The 21603-nt window shown below is 42.5% G+C and overlaps 2 protein-coding genes across 5 annotated transcripts in view; one reads left to right on the top strand and one right to left on the bottom strand.

Moving 5' to 3' along the window:
• The window catches only part of adcy3a (adenylate cyclase 3a), a 58419-nt gene extending 51238 nt beyond the window's left edge, over positions 1 to 7181 (bottom strand). For 2 of the 3 annotated variants that reach the window (XM_061776304.1, XM_061776305.1), the window contains exons 1-2: positions 6983 to 7181; positions 5074 to 6260 (exon numbers count right to left, since the gene is read on the bottom strand). In XM_061776304.1, the coding sequence (XP_061632288.1) occupies positions 5074 to 5757 (684 nt within the window). In that variant the 5' untranslated portion in view covers positions 5758 to 6260; positions 6983 to 7181. The remainder of the gene's footprint in view (positions 1 to 5073; positions 6261 to 6982) is intronic. The other variant, XM_061776306.1, reaches the window with a different exon arrangement.
• Positions 7182 to 11156: 3975 nt separating this feature from the next.
• The window catches only part of preb (prolactin regulatory element binding), a 24790-nt gene continuing 14343 nt past the window's right edge, over positions 11157 to 21603 (top strand). Inside the window, exons 1-7 of one of the 2 annotated variants that reach the window (XM_061776166.1) lie at positions 11157 to 11305; positions 12477 to 12618; positions 12714 to 12912; positions 15253 to 15503; positions 16639 to 16719; positions 16815 to 16942; positions 17047 to 17220. In XM_061776166.1, the coding sequence (XP_061632150.1) occupies positions 12484 to 12618; positions 12714 to 12912; positions 15253 to 15503; positions 16639 to 16719; positions 16815 to 16942; positions 17047 to 17220 (968 nt within the window). In that variant the 5' untranslated portion in view covers positions 11157 to 11305; positions 12477 to 12483. Of the gene's footprint in view, positions 11306 to 12457; positions 12619 to 12713; positions 12913 to 15252; positions 15504 to 16638; positions 16720 to 16814; positions 16943 to 17046; positions 17221 to 21603 lie in introns of both variants that reach the window. The other variant, XM_061776167.1, reaches the window with a different exon arrangement.

The following is a 21603-nucleotide window of genomic DNA, read 5'->3' as shown; positions in this document are numbered from 1 at the left end:
TCTGGAAAAAAGTGTTCACTACAGCCATTTGCATCCTTGTTGCAAAGTCTACCACCATCTGTCCCTCCAAGTTCCTTTCCTGGATACCGTACTTACCCATCACTTCTTCATCACCCTTATTACCTTCACCAACATGTCCATTACAATCTGCACCAATTACGACTCTCTCTCTGTCTGGGATGCTCAGAACTACATCATCTAGCTCCTTCCAGAATTTCTCTTTCACCTCTAGTTCACATCCTACCTGTGGGGCATAGCCACTAATCACATTACACATAACACCCTCAATTTCAAATTTCAGCCTCATCACTCGATCTGATACTCTTTTCACCTCCAAGACATTCTTAGCCAACTCTTCTTTTAAAATAACCCCGACTCCATTTCTCTTCCCATCTACACCATGGTAAAATAATTTCAACCCTGCCCCTAAACTTCTAGCCTTACTGCCTTTCCACCTGGTCTCCTGGACACACAATATATCAACCTTTCTCCTAATCATCATGTCAACCAACTCCCGAGATTTTCCTGTCATAGTCCCAACATTCAAAGTCCCCACATTCAGTTCTAGGCTCTGTGTTTTCCTCTTCTCTTTCTGCCGAAGAACCCGCTTTCCACCTCTTCTTCTTCTTCTTCTTTGACTTCGACTTCGACCCACAGTAGCTGAATTTCCAACAGCGCCCTGCAGGTTGACGGCGCCGGTGGCAGACGTTGTTAACCCGGGCCACGACCGATCCGGTATGGAATTCTTTGGATGAACGCTCATATTTGTTTGGCAAGGTTTTAAGCCGGATGCCCTTCCTGACGCAACCCTCTGCATTTATCCGGGCTTGGGACCGGCCTACAGTTTGCACTGACTTGTGCCCCCCATAGGGCTGCATTGTGGAATTACTTGAGATGACGAGTCAAATAAGCGAGTTATGTGACTCTCAAGTACATTGGTTAAAAAAAGTCACATTTGATACATTTTATTTCCTGACTACATTTCATTAAAAAAAATATAAAAATAAATAAATAATAATTTGCAAACCTATTCGCAACAAAAATAGTAACAACATCATCAGGACATCGACTCGATCCGAACTGGATGGTCTGTTTTTCTTAGAAGACGTTTTGCTTCTCATCCAAGCAGGCTTTATCAGTACATGCAACAGGCTAGTTAGGAGAGCACTAATACCGATAGTTGAGTTTTCCACGAAACACCCTGGCTACTAGCTTGTGTTGTCCTAACTAGACTGTTGCTAAAATTGATGAAGCCTGCTTGGATGAGAGGCGAAAACTTCTTCTAAGACAACCAGAACAGTCAGGTTGCGATCAATTCAATGCCCTGAGAATGAAATGACCTGCATGAATGAGAAATTTCACAGGCCTAGTAACATCATCTAGCCAACGACTTGAATACCTTCTACTGCAGATTTGAAAAGGACACTTTCACACCCCACACCCACCCAGCCGGACCACCGACCACTATCACACCACCGACTTCTGCGTTAACCAACAAAAGATTAACAAAGCGGAAGGCCCAGACCATGTGTCCCCATCCTGCCTCAAAGTCTGCGCGGACCAGCTCACTCTAGTCTTCACTCAGATCTTCAATAGATCTCTGGAACTGTGCGAAATACCATCCTGCTTCAAACGCTCCACCATCATTCCAGTCCCCAAGAAACCTGCAATCTCGGGTCTAAATGACTACAGGCCTGTCGCCTTGACATCTGTGGTCATGAAGTCCTTTGAACGTCTCATGCTGGACCACCTCAAGAGTGTCACAGGCCCCCTGCTGGACCCCCTGCAGTCTGCCTACTGAGCAAACAGGTCTGCGGATGATGCAGTCAACATGGGACTGCACTTGATCCTAGAACACCTCAACAGTGCAGGGACCTACGCGAGGATCCTGTTCGTGGACTTCAGCTCAGCGTTCAACACCATCATCCCTGAACTCCTTTCCTCCAAGCTTCTCCAGACAATTGGATTTACAGCTTCCTGACGGGCAGGACACAGCAGGTGAGGCCACCTCATCCACACGCATTACCAGATAACTAGCAACCCTTTATTGCTCAGTGACTGTTTTTCTCAATGTCTTTATGTCTCAAAAGTGTTCTCTGTCAATTGACTGTAAGCTGTCGTACTAGAGCAGCTCCAATTACCGGAGACAAATTCCTTGTGTGTTTTTGGGACATACTTGGCAAATAAAGATGATTCTGATTCATTCACAACGCTCTAATCACAGCAATAATAATGTCAATTTGCTCTGGTTTCTGTTCCATATCAAGTGAAACATGCACTGTAGATTCACAAGGTCACATTAATGGTGGAAATCGTTTTTTAAAGATTTATCTTGTTCTCACCGCATTTTATCACAATATCCCAGTTTTTGAGCAGTGGCATGTAGACTTTTTATACTCACTGAAACTTGCACACTTCTTTGACCAATCAGATTTAAAGTTTACCTCAAAGCGCCAGCAAGCTGACCCAAAATAACAGTTCACCAAGCCAAAATGTCAGCAATCTGCACAAATTAATACATTTCTGTTGAATCTGATGTACTTCATTTACATTTTTTTCCATTTTCTTCACCGCTTATCCTAGGTTAATTGACAACTCAAAATTGCCCGTAGGTGTGAATGTGAGTGTGAATGGTTGTTTGTTTGTATGTGCCCTGCGATTGGCTGGCAACCAGTTCAAGCTGTACCCCGCCTCCTGCCCGATGATAGCTGGGATAGGCTCCAGCACGCCCGTGACCCTAGTGAGGAGAAGCGGCACAGAAAATGGATGGATGGATGGATGATTTTCTGAAATGCTTGGCAGTTTAATATGAATCCCATTAAAATAAAATGAAATGTGTTTCGCCTGGCCCTTCATGTTTTCTTACAAATTCTGCTTGGGTAATCAAACATATAAGCACAACTGTGTGTTTTCTCATTTACTAAATAAAAGTAGGGCTGTGAATTTCGAAAATTAGAGCAAGTAACTAAAAATAAAGTATTACGTGCTCAAATAAAGTGCTTAACTTCAGAAGAATTATTTTTTAAAAATGAACAAAATACAGATGTGCATTCATGTTTTGATCACATGGGTAGAAGCAAAATCGTGCATTGTAATGCATTCCACATAGGTAGAAGTTTTCCAGAATTTTGGGGTCAACTTTGGGGGTGCATATTATACATGGGTGCGCATTATACACGAGAAATTACGGTAAGCAAATAAAGCACACGATTAAAATAAAATTGTGCAAACCTTGCACAAACTGGGTAGAAAATGTGGCACGTGTAACAAAAGCGTTCCCAACAGTTCTCATCAATTTGACAAAGATTGGTGGTAACCTGCTAATGAAACCTGCTCAAAGCCTGTGCAATAATGCTGTCTAATGAGCATCGTGATATGCCACACTGTGAGGTGGATGAAATATGGCAAGAGAAGTGCTCAGGAACAGATTTATCAACAATATTTGAGAGAAAAAGGCCTTTTGTGTATATGGAAAAAGATTTAACATCGTTGTTTGGCTAATGCAAAATAGGAGCAAAAACAAAAGTGTTGCATTTAAGTTTTTGTTCACTGTTACAGAATAACGCACGAAGCGACGAAGTGTTAAGTGCGTTGTGTTGCTCATTGTGCAGCTAGCTTTAGAAGTGTTCAATAATATTCTGAGGGCCTTGAATTGATCGCAAATTGACTGTTCTGTTTGTCTTAGAAGACAAGCGAGGCTAGTGCATCCTAACTAAGCCTTGTTCCATGAACTGATGAAGCCTGCTCGGATGAGAGGCAAAACGTCATCTAAGACAAACAGAACAGTCCAATTGCGATCGATTCAGTGCCCTGAGAATTAAATGACTTGGATGAATGAGAATATTCACAGGCATGTTCAATAATATACTCTTTAAATGGAACCGATACTGACCGTGAATAGCAAAAATCCATGAATATTAACGCTCATTATAATTGCATTGAAAAAATAATATTATTGAATAAGCAAGGATAAACCACCAATAATTGTTTTCGGGGTTGGTTCCCCCCAAAAAAAGAAAAAAAAGAAAAGAAACTGAAAAAAAACCTGGAAAATTTATAATATTTTTTTTTCATTGTGAAGAAATTAAAAAAATAATAATAATAAAATTAGTAGACAGGTGAATCCACAGATGACGATCCACAAGTATGCAGGGTGCCACTGTACATCAAGCCACAACAGCAGTAAAAGAGGACTAAAAATACCTCTGCAACATTTGTTTAGTGTGACGACATTTGCATGATCAGCTCAGACTGGTTTTAATTTACTTATGCCCACAGTTTCTGCCGTAAAACAAACAGGGTGCTGTGACGGGAAGCTCGCAATTTTTCTGTGTATTCTTTTAAAGTACAGGAAAAAAAAGGCACTGCATAGTATTTCTATCTGATTTTACTTTTCATTGATGTTGTAAAAATGGTTTTATTATTACATTTACCTAATCAAGTACAGTTTGTTTGATCAGGGTTATATCAGTCGCTGCAAGCTACATTGACTTAAAACTATATTCTTGATTTAAATTGTAATTTTGCCACAGATGCTTGGAGACTTTGTCTTCTGTTTTGAAAACTTAACATTCAAGTTGGAAATATACATACTGTTTTTTAGTATCTTCAATGTGTGAAAGGTGGTTTTCTCTGTTGGCTGGTTCGATGACGACAACAAGTCCATCCATCCATTCATTTTCTGAGCCGCTTCTCCTCACTAGGGTCGCGGGCGTGCTGGGCACCTACCACTACATACAGATTACTGTACATATCGTTGCAGAGGTATTTGTACTTGCACCATTTGGGCTAGATTTTTTTTGTTTTGAAACGTTAAAGTCTACACTTCAATAACATCCTTACTGTTTTATTTCAACTCCAACTTGTGGTGATGCATAAAGGCAAAATCAAAAAAACTGTGACTCCACATATAGTGTACATTTAAAAGTTCATTTTCACCCTTTTTGAGTCTAATCATTTAACTTATCGGTCTTTTTTTGAACAATTAAAAAACTGGCACCCTGAGTATCTGAAGAGAAGCGCTATATAATAAGTCAAGCCTATTAACAAATTTCATTCCTTGCCAAGTCTCACCTGTCTGCCAAGTGCTGCCCCCTGGATGTCCTCCTGCTGCTGCTGGGCGATGGTGACACCCAGAACCAGGGTGTGAACCCCGCAGGTGACGGTCGTGATAAGCACGATGGGAGTCAACCTCAAAGGCAGAGTCAGGAAAAAGGAGAAGCTGAAGAAAGCCTGCCAGCCCACTGTGTCGCTGGCCTGGTGAAAGCGGGCATAGTTCAAACCCAGGTAGCAGAATATTTGGGCCGCGATGAGCACCCACAGGGCGTAGGGTACCACTCGCCTTGATATGCGATCTGGCAGCAGCCCGAAGCGGCACAGCAGGTAGAGGACGATGTCTGCTAGCAGCCCGGCGGACGCCACAAGAACAGATGCCAGCTTGTCACTAGTGTAGACCACCGCACACATAACAATGATGTAGCTGTCGAAGAGAGCCGCAAACACAACCAGCACCAGTAAGGTTTCGTGTCTTTGACGCCTGAAGTAGGTCTGGTAGAGGTTCTCCAGGGACTCTGGCGCAAAGGTGAGGCGCATGAAACGAGGCAGGCAAAGGCAGCATCCTGAGCTCCTCACCGTGACCTCGTGTGTTCGCCCGACAGCCTGCCCAGGGTCAGAGGGCAGAGTCACTGAACAGTCCGCGGAATACTCAGCAGAATACTCGGGCTCCGAGAAGGCTCTGTTCCGAGGCATAATGGACATTTAGTGTTGGAGCTCCCTGCCGGTTCTCTGCAACTTGGAACCCAATGGTTTTCACACAGGCACCGATCCAATTCCGATTGGATGCTTCATCAGCTTGCCTCTACATCCCCTTTGGATCCGCATATGTGTACGGAAATCCTTTCCAGATGTCGATTGTCTTGTAGGACTGACACTAGAGAGACATTTGCTTACATTGCGGCATTTGTGCTCACTCCACGGAATGCTGTTGTTTGGCTCAGTCCTGTGTCATATCCACAAAGTGGGCACGCCTCTTCCACAACATGATCCAGAGATTGTCTTTTTCCTCATTCAGCATCTGCAACGTGACTGCTTCACGGTCTCATTTCCATAGCGGCTCTCCACAGTAATGCACCCAGTCCGAGCGGTTGAATCGAAGTTGACGTCCCCTGGGCAGATGTTTGCATGAGCTCCTGTCGCCAATCATTCCACTGGCATGGACAGTATTTTGCATGTTGGCCTTCCATAGTCACACCTCACATGTCCTGAACAAATAGGAAGACGTGAAGGGGATTTTCACAATGAAACATTCAAACACGTCAAGGTCACAAGGATTGTTTTTGTATGAACTTGATGGCTACTCTGTGATGAAAACCCATCTTTATCCAAACTATATTGTTAACATAAATATTGTTCAAGAGGTGATGTGCCTGGGGGAGAAGGTAGGGGCTTTCAGATACATGAATCAACACAACTGACTGTGAAATATGTTGGTTTGTCAAAATTTGGCGGATTCGGGACTCTTGTCGTGAGGGCAAAACAGAAGAGTAAAAGCATTGGTCGCTTTTGTCGTCATTCAAGGCAAGGTCCAGGCCCTGTGCTGTGGGCCTGGCTGTCTGTCTGACCGGCTACATGTTGCACGGAGCAGTACGGACAGCTCGTAAAAAAAAAAAAAAAAAAAAAAAAACACTTGCATTTGCTTACCATTGTTCCAACATTGAGCATTATTGCAACAAATATCTGCGTCCAACTGACCTTCCGCAAGCCTCATAAATGGTTGTTGTATCTTTTGTCGCCTAGAAAACCTGTTTTATCATTTCAGAGTTTAACAACGCAGAAACTATTTGTATGCGACGGTAATATTTACGTTGCGCTTTACCGTGCGGAGTAAATATTTTATTACGCTGATTTTAATTCCCTTGCTTGCTGATATTTAGTGACCATTCTTCCAGGTGTCGTGAAATTCTTCAGTGATGCATTTACCTACCGTACGTAAAGCCAGATTTCGGGTGCTATCCTTTCTCCATATATATATATATATATAGATATATATATATATGATATATATACGTGGCTGTCAATGACGGTAATCACAACAGCCAACACATTTTAGCCACAGTCTGCTGGGAATAAAGAAGTACAGCAGAGAAAGTAGCCTCGGCATGAATTCATTTGTTGTGTGTGTTCTTTTTTTTTTTTTTTTTTTTTTCTCCTTCGCTTGGGTGTTTTCCGCAGAAGATACAGCTTGGGTCACGAATTGTAAACACCACGAACAGAATTTCCGGTCCTTCAAATTGAAATAAATTAGGGGGGGGGGGGGGGGGGGGTCCAACTGAAATTTAAGAGGCAATTCACGACACAATAAAGAACGGAATTCAGTCATTGTGATAAGTGAAAGTGATCACGCTGGTCAGCTGTTTTAAAGAGTAACGGCAGAAAGGAAACGTTTGAGTGTCTGGTGATTCCAGTGTGCAAGAGGCTGTGTGTTTTTATTTTTTATTTTATTTTGTTATTTTTTTGGTGAGCGTTTGTTGTTTTTAATGGGGTTTAGGATCCAAAAAAAATACAAACAATTATCTTAACCATATTCATAGCAACATTCTTGAAACAAAATGTATCTATATTCGAAATCGATCCTGAGATTGATTATTTTGAATATCTTAAGGTAATCTTATTGTAATATCAGTCAGTATGAGATGGTTACAAATGTTTTTATTTGTATTTTTTTTTTAATAAAAATGGATTACGTTAAACTCTTATTTTGAAGGAAAAGCACACACACTTTCGTAATAGTATTTTCTATCCAACTTTACACACCCACCTAGCTCCTAATTTTCTGTTTCAGTATCCCCGCCCCCTTCAAATCAAATACCGTACAAGTACTGTACTGTACTCGTACTTATTTTTCTTTTTTCTTCCTTGGATCCTGCAAGACAAGGGGACGATATATTTAGTGATATGGACGCAATAGTCGTTATATCATCATATGCTGAATTTATTGCAAGTTCATGCTGTATGAGCATGTACTGTAAATTATATATGACGTAGTGGGAATTTGAGCTCTTTCTCACTAAAAAGAGCTCACAAGTGACTCTTCAATTTTTATTGCTGCTACAATTAGTTTATAATTTTTTTTTTTTACCAAATTACAGTACGTGTAAACTGACTTTTAAAATACATTCCATCCATCCATCCATTTTCTGAGCCGCTTCTCCTCACTAGGGTCGCGGGCGTGCTGGAGCCTATCCCAGCTGTCATCGGGCAGGAGGCGGGGTACACCCTGAACTGGTTGCCAGCCAATCGCAGGGCACATAGGAACAAACAACCATTCGCACTCACAGTCATGCCTACGGGCAATTTAGAGTCTCCAATTCATGCATGTTTTTGGGATGTGGGAGGAAACCGGAGTGCCCGGAGAAAACCCACGCAGGCACAGGGAGAACATGCAAACTCCACACAGGCGGGGCCGGGGATAGAACCCAGGTCCTCAGAACTGTGAGGCTGACGCTCTAACCAGTCGGCCACCGTGCCGCACTTTTAAAATACATTATATCAAATGTTGCCCTGCGATCGGCTGGCGACCAGTTCAGGGTGAGGAGAAGCAGTACAGAAAATGGATGGATGGATTCCCCAGCTAATCTAAAGTTGAGCCTTAATATCACTATTGGCATGAACTATTCTAAAATAACCTTTGTTGTCAGATTATACTCATCAGAAAGTAGATGGTCAACAACTGGTTCATTGATGATGGAAAGAACAGGGTCACAGTGGAAAAATCAATACAGTACATGCACAGGCCTACTAGCAGTGTGGAGCCATTGTCAGAAAGGTTAAAATAAAGACATGAATGTGCATTTGATTATTTAGAACACTGTTATATCACATCAGAGCACAGTCCACTGCAAGCCGTTGGTTAGGTCATTTCTGCGCGAGATCTCGTTTCCCTCGTTTGACTCTACAGATAAAATGTTACAATGACAGGTTCATTGGTTGTAATGTCAGTCATGTCGTATTCATGACACAACACTGGAGTGCTCGGGCAGGCATTCATGCAAAGCCAGGGAAGGTGTATACAGAGGGCTGCACTGGAACTTACTGTTGTTTGTGGCTAAATGGAACACTTGACCATTGCGATGACAAGAAGTTTAATTGTCATGAATCGGACACAAATGACATGATTATATTATTCTATTAGCTTGCAATACATCTGAATTGTTTAGGTTTTAAGACACAGCTAACTTGATCTTTTCTGATCTCATATCGAACGAATAAAGCGTTCCGGGGGCAACCCACCACTTGATTATAAAGAATCAAATGTACAGTACATTCATGCTTTTATTTGATCATTTCTGACAATGACTACACCGCTCGTAGGACCGTGCATACATTGATTGAACAGGGCCCAGTTTTGGTCCGCCACATAATTTTTTTTTGTTGACAGCTAAAGCAAATCATGCGCATCTAGCTTTCATGTTTCTTGCTAAAAATCTGTTCAAAAATTGCTAAGTAACGTTTACTTTCAAACTTCAAACTTCACACAAGATGTGCAGTCGACAGAGAATGCCATGCATTTTAATGCATCATCAATGAGTATTCAGCTCTATTTTCTTGCAAGATGGATTTGCCAAAGAAAAATGTATTGTTCATTAATTACTTGTATACTTCATCACAAGGAGCTGGGACATGTAATGGTATAAATCAGTGGTTCTCAAACTTTTTTTTTCACAAAATACCACCTCAAAAATTGCTTTCTTAGCTCTCTTAGTACCACCATAATGACCAACATTAAACTTCAGTAGTGCAATAGGCCCAAGTGTTAATTACATTTTTTTAAAATGTGATATTATTATTATTAAGCCACTGTAACATTATACCGAGCTAGAACATTATCGCTGTAGTAAATCTGATGAAAATACAAAATTACTTCAATAATTCAATGATGATTCCATTAAAATCTATTGCACATTAGTTAAATAAATGGTGCCTAAATAAATGCTTGAAAAATAAAAACAGTTCTGAAAGATGAAAGGCAAATGTATTGTACTTTAAAGTTAAATACAACTGAACAGTACTGAATTTTAAAAAAGGTTAGACACTGTAAAATATTTTAGAGTATGAACCACTAGTATGTTGGATGAAAATACACTACCTCATTTTATATAATAAAGACTACCCAGGTTTGTCACTTTGTTTTTATTCTTTTTTGATATTTTACAGATAGAACAAGACTTGTTAAATTGTTGCAGCTTAAAGCTGGATTCGGATGAATGAATGACGGCGAATAAGAGTATGTTTAGCCAAGCATGGCATATTCAATAAGGAACTGTGGTCACACCAGTCTCACTCAGCCAAACAGCTATCAAACAATAAAGCATCAAATAACTCAGTTCTTCACACAGGAAGGAAGCCAACGTAAAAGGATCAAAGATGACACAGACACGCGTCCTATAGCTTGTGACGTAGCGCCTCACAGTGGCACAAACATAGTACTGCACATCAACTGAGGACGCGCAGTTTCTTAACGCTCGTATTTGCACACATACAAAGAAACTTCAGAATAACAAACATGCATTTGATCAAATTTACTGGCTGCACGCTGACACAACACTGCATACACTTTTGTTTGATACATCCCATTACAGATACACACCCAGATATCCTTATAAAAATATTACACAACAAACGCACATATCAACATTGGGTGCGTTGGGAAGTTCACTTCGGGCGCGCTCTCCGCAACCCGGAACCTTCGGCAACTCAGAGCGCTGTTAGTGTGTGTGTGCCACTCGATACAAGTAAAACTGACACCTTCAATATGGCGGATGTACTGACGTATCCCTACCAGTAGCCAACACGTTTACTAGAAAAGCTATAGAAAATGGAGTACGCTCGACCGACAACATTTATTGAGAAAAATAATGTTAACCTCTTGGTTTCCAGTATTCAACAACAAAATTTTGCATCACTAATAAACTTCTGTTTTAGTCGGTGATATAAAATGACAGAACCTTGATAGTTCCAAAGCCGTATTATTAAAAATAAATGTATTTGTAAAAAAATAAAAAAAATAAAGAAAAAATAAATTGAACATTGGTCATTTTTTTGTGGCAACGTCAGGGCGCAGTTTACGTCGACAACAGCTGCTGACGTGTTAGGGAACGAATCGTCACCTCGCGTTGCATCACGGACGTATCGGCCATTTTACCGATCATAAGACTTTGATCCCGACTGGTCATAATGAAATAATCGTCTGTAGCACTTGTATTCCTGATTAACTGACTACATGAGGTATACGGAATCTTTTGCACAGGTAGGCGACCTCAAATTTAATTATCAAATAAAAATGGTACGCTAGCAGGAAGTCGTGCTATCAGTTCAACGATAATGTACATTGGTGACATATAATAGTTCACTCACTCATCTTAAAATAATGTCGCTTCATGAAAATTGCCGGGCTTGTTTGTGCGTCACAATCACATTGACACAAAACCAGCGCTCATTTTTGCCATTCGTGGATGACAGTAATTAAGATGAATGGCTTCAATGATTACATTGATGAAGGAATAAAATAATATGGATAAAATACTGCCATTTAAATGTACAATGCCAGTCACGTGAACTTGTTTTGGTCGTCACAATGTCATACATTAATGGAAACAAGTTATATATTTCAGTTCACAAGTACTGTAACTCGTGATTAAAAGTCACAGAGATCTAGAAGAGCAGTGGGCACATGGTGTATCTGCAACCTCCTGGCTGCATTTTCTTTAAATGTAGAGCTGGACCTTTCAGGATGGATTGCATTTTGGTGTCAACACTGCGTGAGATATATATATGTATATATATATCATAAAAACCAACTGCGTGATATATAAATTTTTGGTTTGTTTTTGGGAAAGACTGAAGATAAATGACAACAAAGTGGAGAGATGGGTGTAAAGCGTCACAGGTGAGACTTATTTTGAGAGTAGCCTACTGTACTGTACCATTTTTGCTGACACTCAAGGCAAGTGCACATCCTTGATAACTTGCAATCTTATGTTGTGAGATTTTGCTTTAAAAAAAAAAAAAAACATTTAGCAAGTCACCCTCCCCCCAAATGCACCTATCAACAAATGTAGTTACTTTTAATATTAGTTTGGAAACGTTGATTGTTTTTTCCTTTTTTTTTTTTTTTTTTTTTTTTACAAGTAATTAAATGCTAAAACACATATACCTGTCGCTCTTAATGACAGCATTATTTTCCCCGGTTAGCTGCAGAAGTGCATTGTTGCCAATTTTACTTGTTGATATATTTAAATAGTTCAACAACCACAGACGCGCTAACCACCGTTCCGCCCTTATCCTTAAAAATAAATAAATATATAAATAAATACAGAAGCCTGCAGATGATTATAGATGTTATTTATTGTTATCAAATTTGTAGTGAACTGTGTAAGGATGTTCATACACTTGTATGAAGAACTGTGAGTGAATTGCAGGACAGCAATGGGCAAACGGAAGGTGCCAGATCTCTACAGAGCCCCTTTTCCCTTGTACGCCATAAAAGTTGACCCTAAAGCAGGGTTAGTGGTCTTAGCCGGAGGAGGAGGGTCTTCCAATACTGGCATCAAGAATGGTGTGGTAAGCACAGTGCAAAATATATGTAATGCATGAATGTTTATGAACTGACACATAGTGTACAAAATGGTCACAACAGATTCATGACTCTATTACAGCACTTCCTGGAGCTACAGTTGGTTGGGGAAAACCAGTACAGTGCCAGCCTGCTTCATTCACACGACACTGACACACGTGCCACCATGAATTTGGCATTAGGCGAGAGTGTGATTGCTGCAGGTCAAGATGGAACATGCTCTTTGATGACATTTGAAGACTGCACACAGAAAAGTGGAGGCAAGGCTGCTGCAAATGATGGTATGCAGTGCCATTATGACAGAAAACTACCACTGTCCCAGAGAAGGCAGGGATCCATCTTAGAATTATTTACAAAGGCTAACATTAAGCTTTTGTAAATCCTTCCCAAAGTCCAGCCATCCATCCATCTTCTACCGCTTATCCGAGGTCGGGTCGTGGGGGCAGTAGCTTTATCAGGGACGCACAGACTTCCCTCTCCTCAACCACTTCATCCCGCTCTTCTGGGGGGATCCCGAGGTGTTCCCAGGCCAGCCGAAGGACTTAGTCTCTCCAGCGTGTCCTGGGTCGTCCCCGGGGTCTACTCCTGGTGGGACGTGCACCTCACCAGGGAGGCATCCGAATCAGATGCCCCAGTCACCTCATCTGTCTCCTCTCGATGTGGAGGAGAAGTGGCTCTACTCTGAGATCCCCCCGGATGACGGAGCTTCTCACCCTATCTCTAAGGGAGAGCCCGGACACCCTGCGGAGGAAACTCATTTCGGCCGCTTGTATCCGGGATCTTGTTCTTTCGGTCACGACCCACAGCTCGTGACCATAGGTGAGGGTAGGAATGTAGATCGACTGGTAAATTGAGAGCTTCGCCTTTCGGCTTAGCTCCTGCCTTTACCACAACGGATCGATACAAAGTCCGTATCACTGCACCCGCTGCACTGATCGCCTGTCGATCTCCCTCACTCGTGAGATACTTGAACTCCTCCACTTGGGGCAGGATCTTATCCCCGACCTGGATAGAGCACGCCACCCTTTTCCGACTGAAGATCATGGTCTCACATTTGGAGGTGCCGATTCCCATCCCAGCAGCTTCACACTCTGCTGCGAACTGCTCCAGTGAGAGTTGAAGATCACGGCTTGATGAAGCCAACAGAACCACATCATCTGCAAAAAGCAGAGATGCAATACTGCCGGACCCCCTCTAAGCCTCGGCAGCGCCTTGAAATTCTGTCCATAAAAGTTATGAACAGAATCGGTGACAAAGGGCAGCCTTGGCGGAGTCCAACCCTCACCAGAAACGAGTCCGACTTACTGCCGGATATGCGGACCAAACTCTGTCTCTGGTCGTACAGTAACCGAACAGACCGTATCAGGGGGTTCGGTACCCCATCGTACCAAAGCACCCCTCAGCAATGGAGGCGCGGAACATGGTCCACTCGGACTCGATGTCCCCCGCCTCCCCCGGAACATGAACAAAGTTCTGTCGGAGGTGGGAGTTGAAACTCCTACTGACAGGGGATTCTGCCAGATGTTCCCAGCAGACCCTCGCAATACGTTTGGGCCTGCCACGTCGGACTGGTATCTTCCCCCACCATCGGAGCCAACTCACCACCAGGTGGTGATCAGTTGACAGCTCCGCCCCTCTCTTCACCCGACTTCACAAGACATGCGGCCGCAAGTCCGATGACACGACCACAAAGTCGATCATCAAACTGGGACCTAGGGTGTCCTGGTGCCCAGTGCACATGTGGACACGTGTTCGTTATGGAGAATCCGTGATGAGCACAGAAGTCCAATAACAGAACACCGCTCGGGTTCTGATCGGGGGGGGGCCGTTCCTCCTAATCATGCCCTTGCAGGTCTCACTGTCATTGCCGACGTGAGCATTGAAGTCCCCCAGCAGAACGATGGAGTGCCCAGCGGGAACGCTCTCCAGCACCCCCTACAAGGATTCCAAAAAGGGTGGGTACTCTGAACTGCTGTTTGGTGCATAGGCACAAACAACCGTCAGCACCCGTCCCCCCACCCGAAGGCGGAGGGAGGCTACCCTCTTGTCCACCGGGGTGAACCCCAACGTACAGGCGCCAAGCCGGGTTGCAATAAGTATACCCACAACTGCTCGGCGCCTCTCACCATGGGCAACTCCAGAAGAGAGTCCAACCCCTCTCTAGAGGTACCAGGTACCAGAGCCCAAGCTGTGTGTGGAGGCGAGTCCGACTATATCTAGCCCACCAGGTGCTCGCCCTCGAGCCCCACCTCCAGGCCTGGCTCCAGAGGGGGGCCCCGGTGACCCGCGTCCGGGCAAAGGAAACCTAGATCCATTAATAGTTTTCATCATAGGGGTCTTTTAGCTGTGCTTTGTTGGGTCCCTCACCTAGGACCTGTTTGCCATGGGTGACCCTACCAGGGGGGTGAAGCCCCAGACACTTAGCTCCTAGGATCATTGGGACACACAAACCCCTCCACCACGATAAGGTGACGGCTTCCAGGAGGGGCCTTCCCAAAGTCTTTACCTAAAATACAGTATTTTAAGTTTCAGGGCATCCATTCATCATCTTACAAATTGTTTGCATCTTGCACTTATCTGTGACAAATGCACGTCCTGCAAAATCTGTGTTTTCTGTGCAGAAAACAATGTGCAAAAAGGTAATGCCAGGCAGCGAGCTGGGAAAAGAAACAAAGGTAAAGGTGGAAAGGATGATTCCGCTCTCTCTGGGTCTGATACGAAGGATGAGACGGCACACATCTCTGTGACGGGACTGGCTGAACTGCAGTCAGATCTCAACCCTTTGGACCCACTCCAAAAAGTGGTTAGATTTAGTCATGACCTGAGCCTACTCCTGACAGGAGGCACAGACGGACACATCAGAGTCTGGGAGGTAAGCATTAGAACTCCTGTAATTTTTTGTGTATATTGTGCATTTTTTTTCCTAAAAAAATTGTCAAAAGTCAATAGTGCGCATTATACATAGTTATAGGGGAAAATTGAAAAAACTTTCACATTTTATAAATGTATGCCGTCATCTAGAGGTTATGAAAAAGCTGTACACATTCATTCTAATATGCCACAGCTACGGAAGCGTATTGCATTCACTTGGATTAAAAAAAAAAAAAACTCCAGTTTTTCTGAGTAATTTTTTTGAGGGCTTTGTTTTTTTATGAATATTTTTTTCTATTTTTTTGAGTAATTTTTTTCAGTTTTTCTGACAGTTCTTTTTCCTAATGACTAATAACAGTACCATCTATGTGACTCAAAGACAGGAGTATCTCCCAGCGTCTTAAACCCATATCAAAATAAAACTTGATCTAACTAAATAAGCCGGTCATATTGCTTACTACAGAGTCCGCAAAATCACTTGGAGTTTGCAGGTTCTCGCGTGAGTTCGATGTGTCCCGATAACTCAGAAAAAATGACTCAGAAAAACAGGTGGAAAAAAATTACCGTATTTTCACGACCATAAGGCGCACCGTATTAAAAGGCGCAGTCAAACAGTCAAAGTAAACAGTGAGTTCGGTTGTACTTTATTGAGGTATTTAACAATGTACTCATGTTATTTTTTTAATTTGAATCCCATTAAAATAAAGTTAAATGTGTTTCGCCTGGTCCATGTTTTCTTTAAAGAATTGTACCCATCTTACAAATTCTGCCTGGGTAAAATCAAACATATGAGCACAACTGTATATTTTCTAATTTGCTAAATAAAAGTAAGGCTGTGAATTTCAAAATAAGAGCAAGTAAATAAAAAATATTATGTGTTCAAATAAAGTGCTTAACTTTAGAATATAAAAAAAAAAAAACAACTAAAAACTAACAAACTACAGATACTTTGTTATGCGTAGAAGCAAAATCATGCATTGTAAAAATGTATTATACATGGATAGAAGAGTTTTCCAGAATTTTGAGGTCAACTTTGGGGGTGCGTATTATACGTCATCTATGCAGTACTTTACGACTTGTATCCCATTGATTGCAATTTATGATTCAGTGAAATCCACAATTAATTTTCCTTCCAGTTTCCATCCCTGAAGAAAAGGCTTGACTTCAAAGCACATGAAGGAGAGATTGAAGACCTGGATCTGAGCCCAGGAAACAAGGTTGCGCATTAACACCTCATTCTCTTACGACACCAATGTGACCTCAAAAACATGACATTTACGCCTTTGTTACAATATCTATTTTTCCTGTGCAGCACCTGGTTACTGTTGGCAGGGACTTTTCTTGCAGTGTATGGCACCACAACCAACAAGTTATGGGTCTTAAATGGCATGAAACCATGCCTCAGATAGCTGAAAAAACATATCGGTATATGGCTTGCAGGTAAATACAATAAAGTTTCTCAGTTCATCATCTTGGTGATATCTGTGTACCTGTACATGTCCGTCATAAGGACAACGTTGTCTTGATTACGTCGTATATTTCAGATTTGGAAAGGTAGAAGACCAAAAAGATGCACTGAGGCTTTACACAGTTCAGATCCCTCATAAACGAGACCGAAAACCTCCACCTTGTTACCTCACCAAGTGGGACGGCAAGAGCTTCCTACCCATGTTGACGGCTCCCTGTGGGTCAGAGGTCATCTCAAGCCTTGCTGTCAGGTAAGGTTCCAATTCAGCCAGAAATAGTTGGAGAATCCTACCACATGAAGAAAGAAGGTTCAGAGGGGACTGTCTAATTGAATAGGGTTACAAATTGTAGCCCCCCCCCCCTAATTTTTTTTTTTAATTTGAAAAACATCTCACATCTGACAAAGTTATTGTAAGACTAATATACCCAAGAAGAGCTATGCGATATACTATATTGTTTTGCAATATAAATAAAAACATCCACTGTACGATATGCCCCTCTATTATGGGCTTTCCCACCGCAGGAACCTTTGCAGGAACCTCCCAAGCTACCCTGGTAGCTTGAGTTCTCCCTGTGTCTCCATCAAAAAACCTACCAGGCTATGGAAGGTTGCCCCTGGATTATTTCGTTCCTCCTGGTGGATAGGGTCTTCTTAGGACTACCAGGAACTCTTTACATACATGCAAATCAATCGCCTTTCGGCGAAATTCGCTGTTTTGAAGTCAAAATACGCCATTTACGTGAATCGTATAGATCCGATGAGTTTTTGCTGGTTGGGGGGGGGGTTGCCGTCGCCAACGTCATAGGCTGTTTCGTACTCCTTGAACGCTTGGCAGCTAGAGCCATTCCACACATTCATCATCCACACACAGATGTAATTGTGAATATTACTCCACGGTGTACTAATATGCGGCCTGAGGTTCCGCCTGTGCGCTCGAAGTCACAGGAGTTGACGAGACCAGAAAAAAAACTGCCGCCGCTTCTGCTGTTTAGAAGTAACGGTACCTTTACTCCGTTACAATGATCTAAATCGCTCGCTACTTTTATTTATCAATTATTAGACTTTACGCCGATCTGATTGGTGTGATCGGTATCGGCCGATAATTAGCATTTTATGTTGATCGGCTGATTGACTTTCATGTCATCATTCGCCGATCCGATCAATGACGTCATCGATCAGCTCCGCACAAGACATTTAACTCAGGCGGCTTCGCCGCGTATGAATCCAAAAGCTAGTTATATTTAGCCTTGTCACGTGTCTTGTGGCGTAGTACTGTAACTATCTGACGGCCAATAAAGTTTTTTCAATTTTGTCGGTGAAAAAAACACATCGTCGGTGTGGGACTATTTTGCAGTGTCTCAGACAAACAACACGCAAGTTATTTGCAGTCTGTGCACAACTGAAGTACGTAGTGGGGAACGGCATCTAAATGCTTCATCCATCCATCCATTTTCTGAGCCGCTTCTCCTCACTAGGGTCGCGGGCGGGCTGGAGCCTATCCCAGCTATCATCGGGCAGGAGGCGGGGTACACCCAGAACTGGTTGCCAACCAATCGATGGGCACATAGAAACAAACAACCATTCGCACTCACGTTCACACCTACGGGCAATTTAGAGTCTTCAATTAACCTACCATGCATGTTTTTGGGATGTGGGAGGAAACCGGAGTGCCCGGAGAAAACCCACGCAGGCACGGGGAGAACATGCAAACTCCACACAGGCGGGGCCAGGAATTGAATCCCGGTCCTCAGAACTGTGAGGCAGACGCTCTAACCAGCCGTGCACCGTGCCGCCCTAAATGCTTCAACACAACAAATTTGATCGGGCACCTGAAGAATGTACACGAGGAGCATGCCGCGTTCAAGCAATGCAGCGTGGGGGGGTTAAAAAAAAGAAACGCCAAACGGACGCAAACTCTGGACAACTCCTGTCCATATAGCCGGGACGGTGAGAAAGTTAGAGTAAGCATGTCATTAACAGTATTTGTTAAAGTAGTTTAATTACAGTAAGTTAGCACCCATTATTTTTGTAATGTTGATTTGACCTAAACATATGTCAGTGGCTAATCCTTGAATGCCCCCGAGAGGTCATTGATGTTTTAACTTTTGTCTAAAATGCTAGAGAATAATTTTGAGCTGGGATGGGCTCCAGCACGCCCGCGACCCTAGTGAGGATAAGCGGTACAGAAAATGGATGGATGGATGGATACAGTACTCAGTATACAGTACACAAGTATATACAATAAATGAACAAGTCATGTAAATGGACACATTGCTCCATCTTACCGTTTTTTTCAACTTGCTGATCGGCCCCCAAAATCCTGATCGTAAAGCCTATCAATTATTGCTTATTTATCAACTATTTCGTGTGCGAGACTCTGACTTTGACTTCCGCATCGGGCGCTGTTTGCGCCAATCCAGTTTAAGCGCGAGTGACGTGTAAGTCTAGTTCACCAATCAAACGACACAAGAGTGTCACATGACTTCCTTCACACAACGTATTCCATTGGGCTTCCCGGACATAGGTATTAACACGAGATAAGCCTGCCCCGCTGATCGTCGTGCGTACGTGGCGGCCATGTTTGGAAGGTTGTCGTCTTGTTTGTCATTTAGATGCACAAAAACAACAGTTATTGTATTGTAGTATTTGTCTGGCACTGTCTGCCCAAACGTGGATATTTAAGCTCACTTATAACTTGAGAAAACACCATGCAGATGCATATACACACAGCAACATCAGAATTTTGACATTTTATTTTATTTATTTATTTTTAAAAATTGATGTTCATGCTGTGGTTAAAAAAAATATAAATAAATAAATAAATAAATAGAAGTTACTCACTATTTACTCAGTACTTGAGTAATAATTTGACTGTGTACTTTTTCTTACTCAAGTAAGTTTTTTAAGGACTACTTTTTACTTTTACTTGAGTCACACTGTCAAGTAACAGTACTCTTACTTGAGTACAATATTTGGCTACCCTACCCACCACTGGAGTGGACATCCTCTATTGCGACTCTTACCTTTAAGACATTTTTAACATTTTTGCTCATCAGATCAGCCAGTGTCGTATTTGTTGCACTGGTCTTTTGTATTTTCACGTTGAGGTGCTGCGGGTTGTGGCCTTGGTTGTGGTCCAAGCGGAACTGCGAAGCGCATGTAACATCGCCAACAAGAGTTGATCCGCTAGTACATCTTGTATTAATTACGAAACGCGGCTACAATTATCTAATTTATTTACGGATGTTAATGTTAAATGTATTACGCGACGGAGCGATGTTTAGGATTATGTCACAACACAGAATGAACTAACTTAAAATTCGGAAATGGCCAATAAAAACAGAAAAATATTGTACTTAATATTTTCCTGGAGGATGCATTTGGGATTAACCTTTGAAATTGGTAATAGTGATAAATGAAGTGAAACAGTGATTTTAGTCATTATTTTCCAGAATGAGAGTGCTAAAAGAGGAGGATGCTATTCATGTGGCACAGCAGGCATCAGGTGCAGGTGGAGATGGGCCTGGCAAGTTGGAGGCCAAAACAAAAAAGCAAACAAATGAGGCAAATTTAATTATAATCGTAAATTTGTACATCAACATGTATTTGAGCGCTGTAAGTACATGTTTTTCGGTGTGAAGAAATTATTATATATATTTTTTGCCTTATTCTACTCTTTAGTCTTCCAGATTGCTTATGTTAAAATCCCAAAAATTATCTGCGGAGGCTCGGGGGATCCCCCCCTAAATTTATTTATTTTTTGGTCACTTTTTTCATGCCTTTGGTATTTGCATGTCTGTGCTGACGAACGCTGATTGGTTGACAGACCTCTGCAGGCGTTTACTTTTTATTCATTTATTCCATTATGAGAGGGTTAAAGTACATTGAAAAGCAAAACTTCAAATCACCGATCGAGTGTGTCAGTGGCAGACCTTGCCACAGCGACCCTCGGCATGGGCTCACGGCGAGATCTGCCACCACCCCGGTGGCAAGGTCCAGTGCTGGCCGACTCGGTTCAGCTAAGGAGCGGAGGACCGACCCCAAGCGGCCTTGTGCTTCTTCCTCGGCCGGCCGGGGTTGAGGGTTGTGAGGCTTCCAAACACCGATCTTTACGTTTTGCCGCAGAGCCGCATTTAGTGGACAAGGAGCCGGCTAGACAAACTCTGTGCTTGCTGAGCTTACGTCGGTGTTTCGGCCCGGCAACGAACCGCTGCAGCAGATTCGGTGCCCAATTTGGTCCCGCTAAGCAACGGAGGTCCGAGCCTAAGCGGGTGTATGCGTCTTCCTCGTTCGGGCCAGAGGAGACGAACACCTGCGTGAGGCTGGCTGGCTCTGGTCCATTCCAGTCAGTCGCGGGGGCAAAAAAATTTAAAAAACATCCGTTCACAAATAAATATTTGCAATGTACAGTCTGTTTTTTTTATGCAAGCACTAAAAACTGTCCATGAAGTTGTATTTATTTATTAAACCTTATCCAGGTAAGGTATTTGCAATGCTAACCTGGCTGCAGACACCAGAGTAAAACAAAGCAAAGTAGAAGCAAATACATATCCAACTGTACAATGTGATATAGTAAGTTAAATATTACATGACATCATAGCACATGGTGAATAAAAGGACGATAAAAGGCATC

Source organism: Phyllopteryx taeniolatus, chromosome 6 (assembly GCF_024500385.1).
Source record: "Phyllopteryx taeniolatus isolate TA_2022b chromosome 6, UOR_Ptae_1.2, whole genome shotgun sequence".
Lineage (NCBI taxonomy): Eukaryota > Metazoa > Chordata > Actinopteri > Syngnathiformes > Syngnathidae > Phyllopteryx > Phyllopteryx taeniolatus.
The sequence above is the reverse complement of the archived record's forward strand: the minus strand, read 5'-3'. Positions and strand labels throughout refer to the sequence as shown.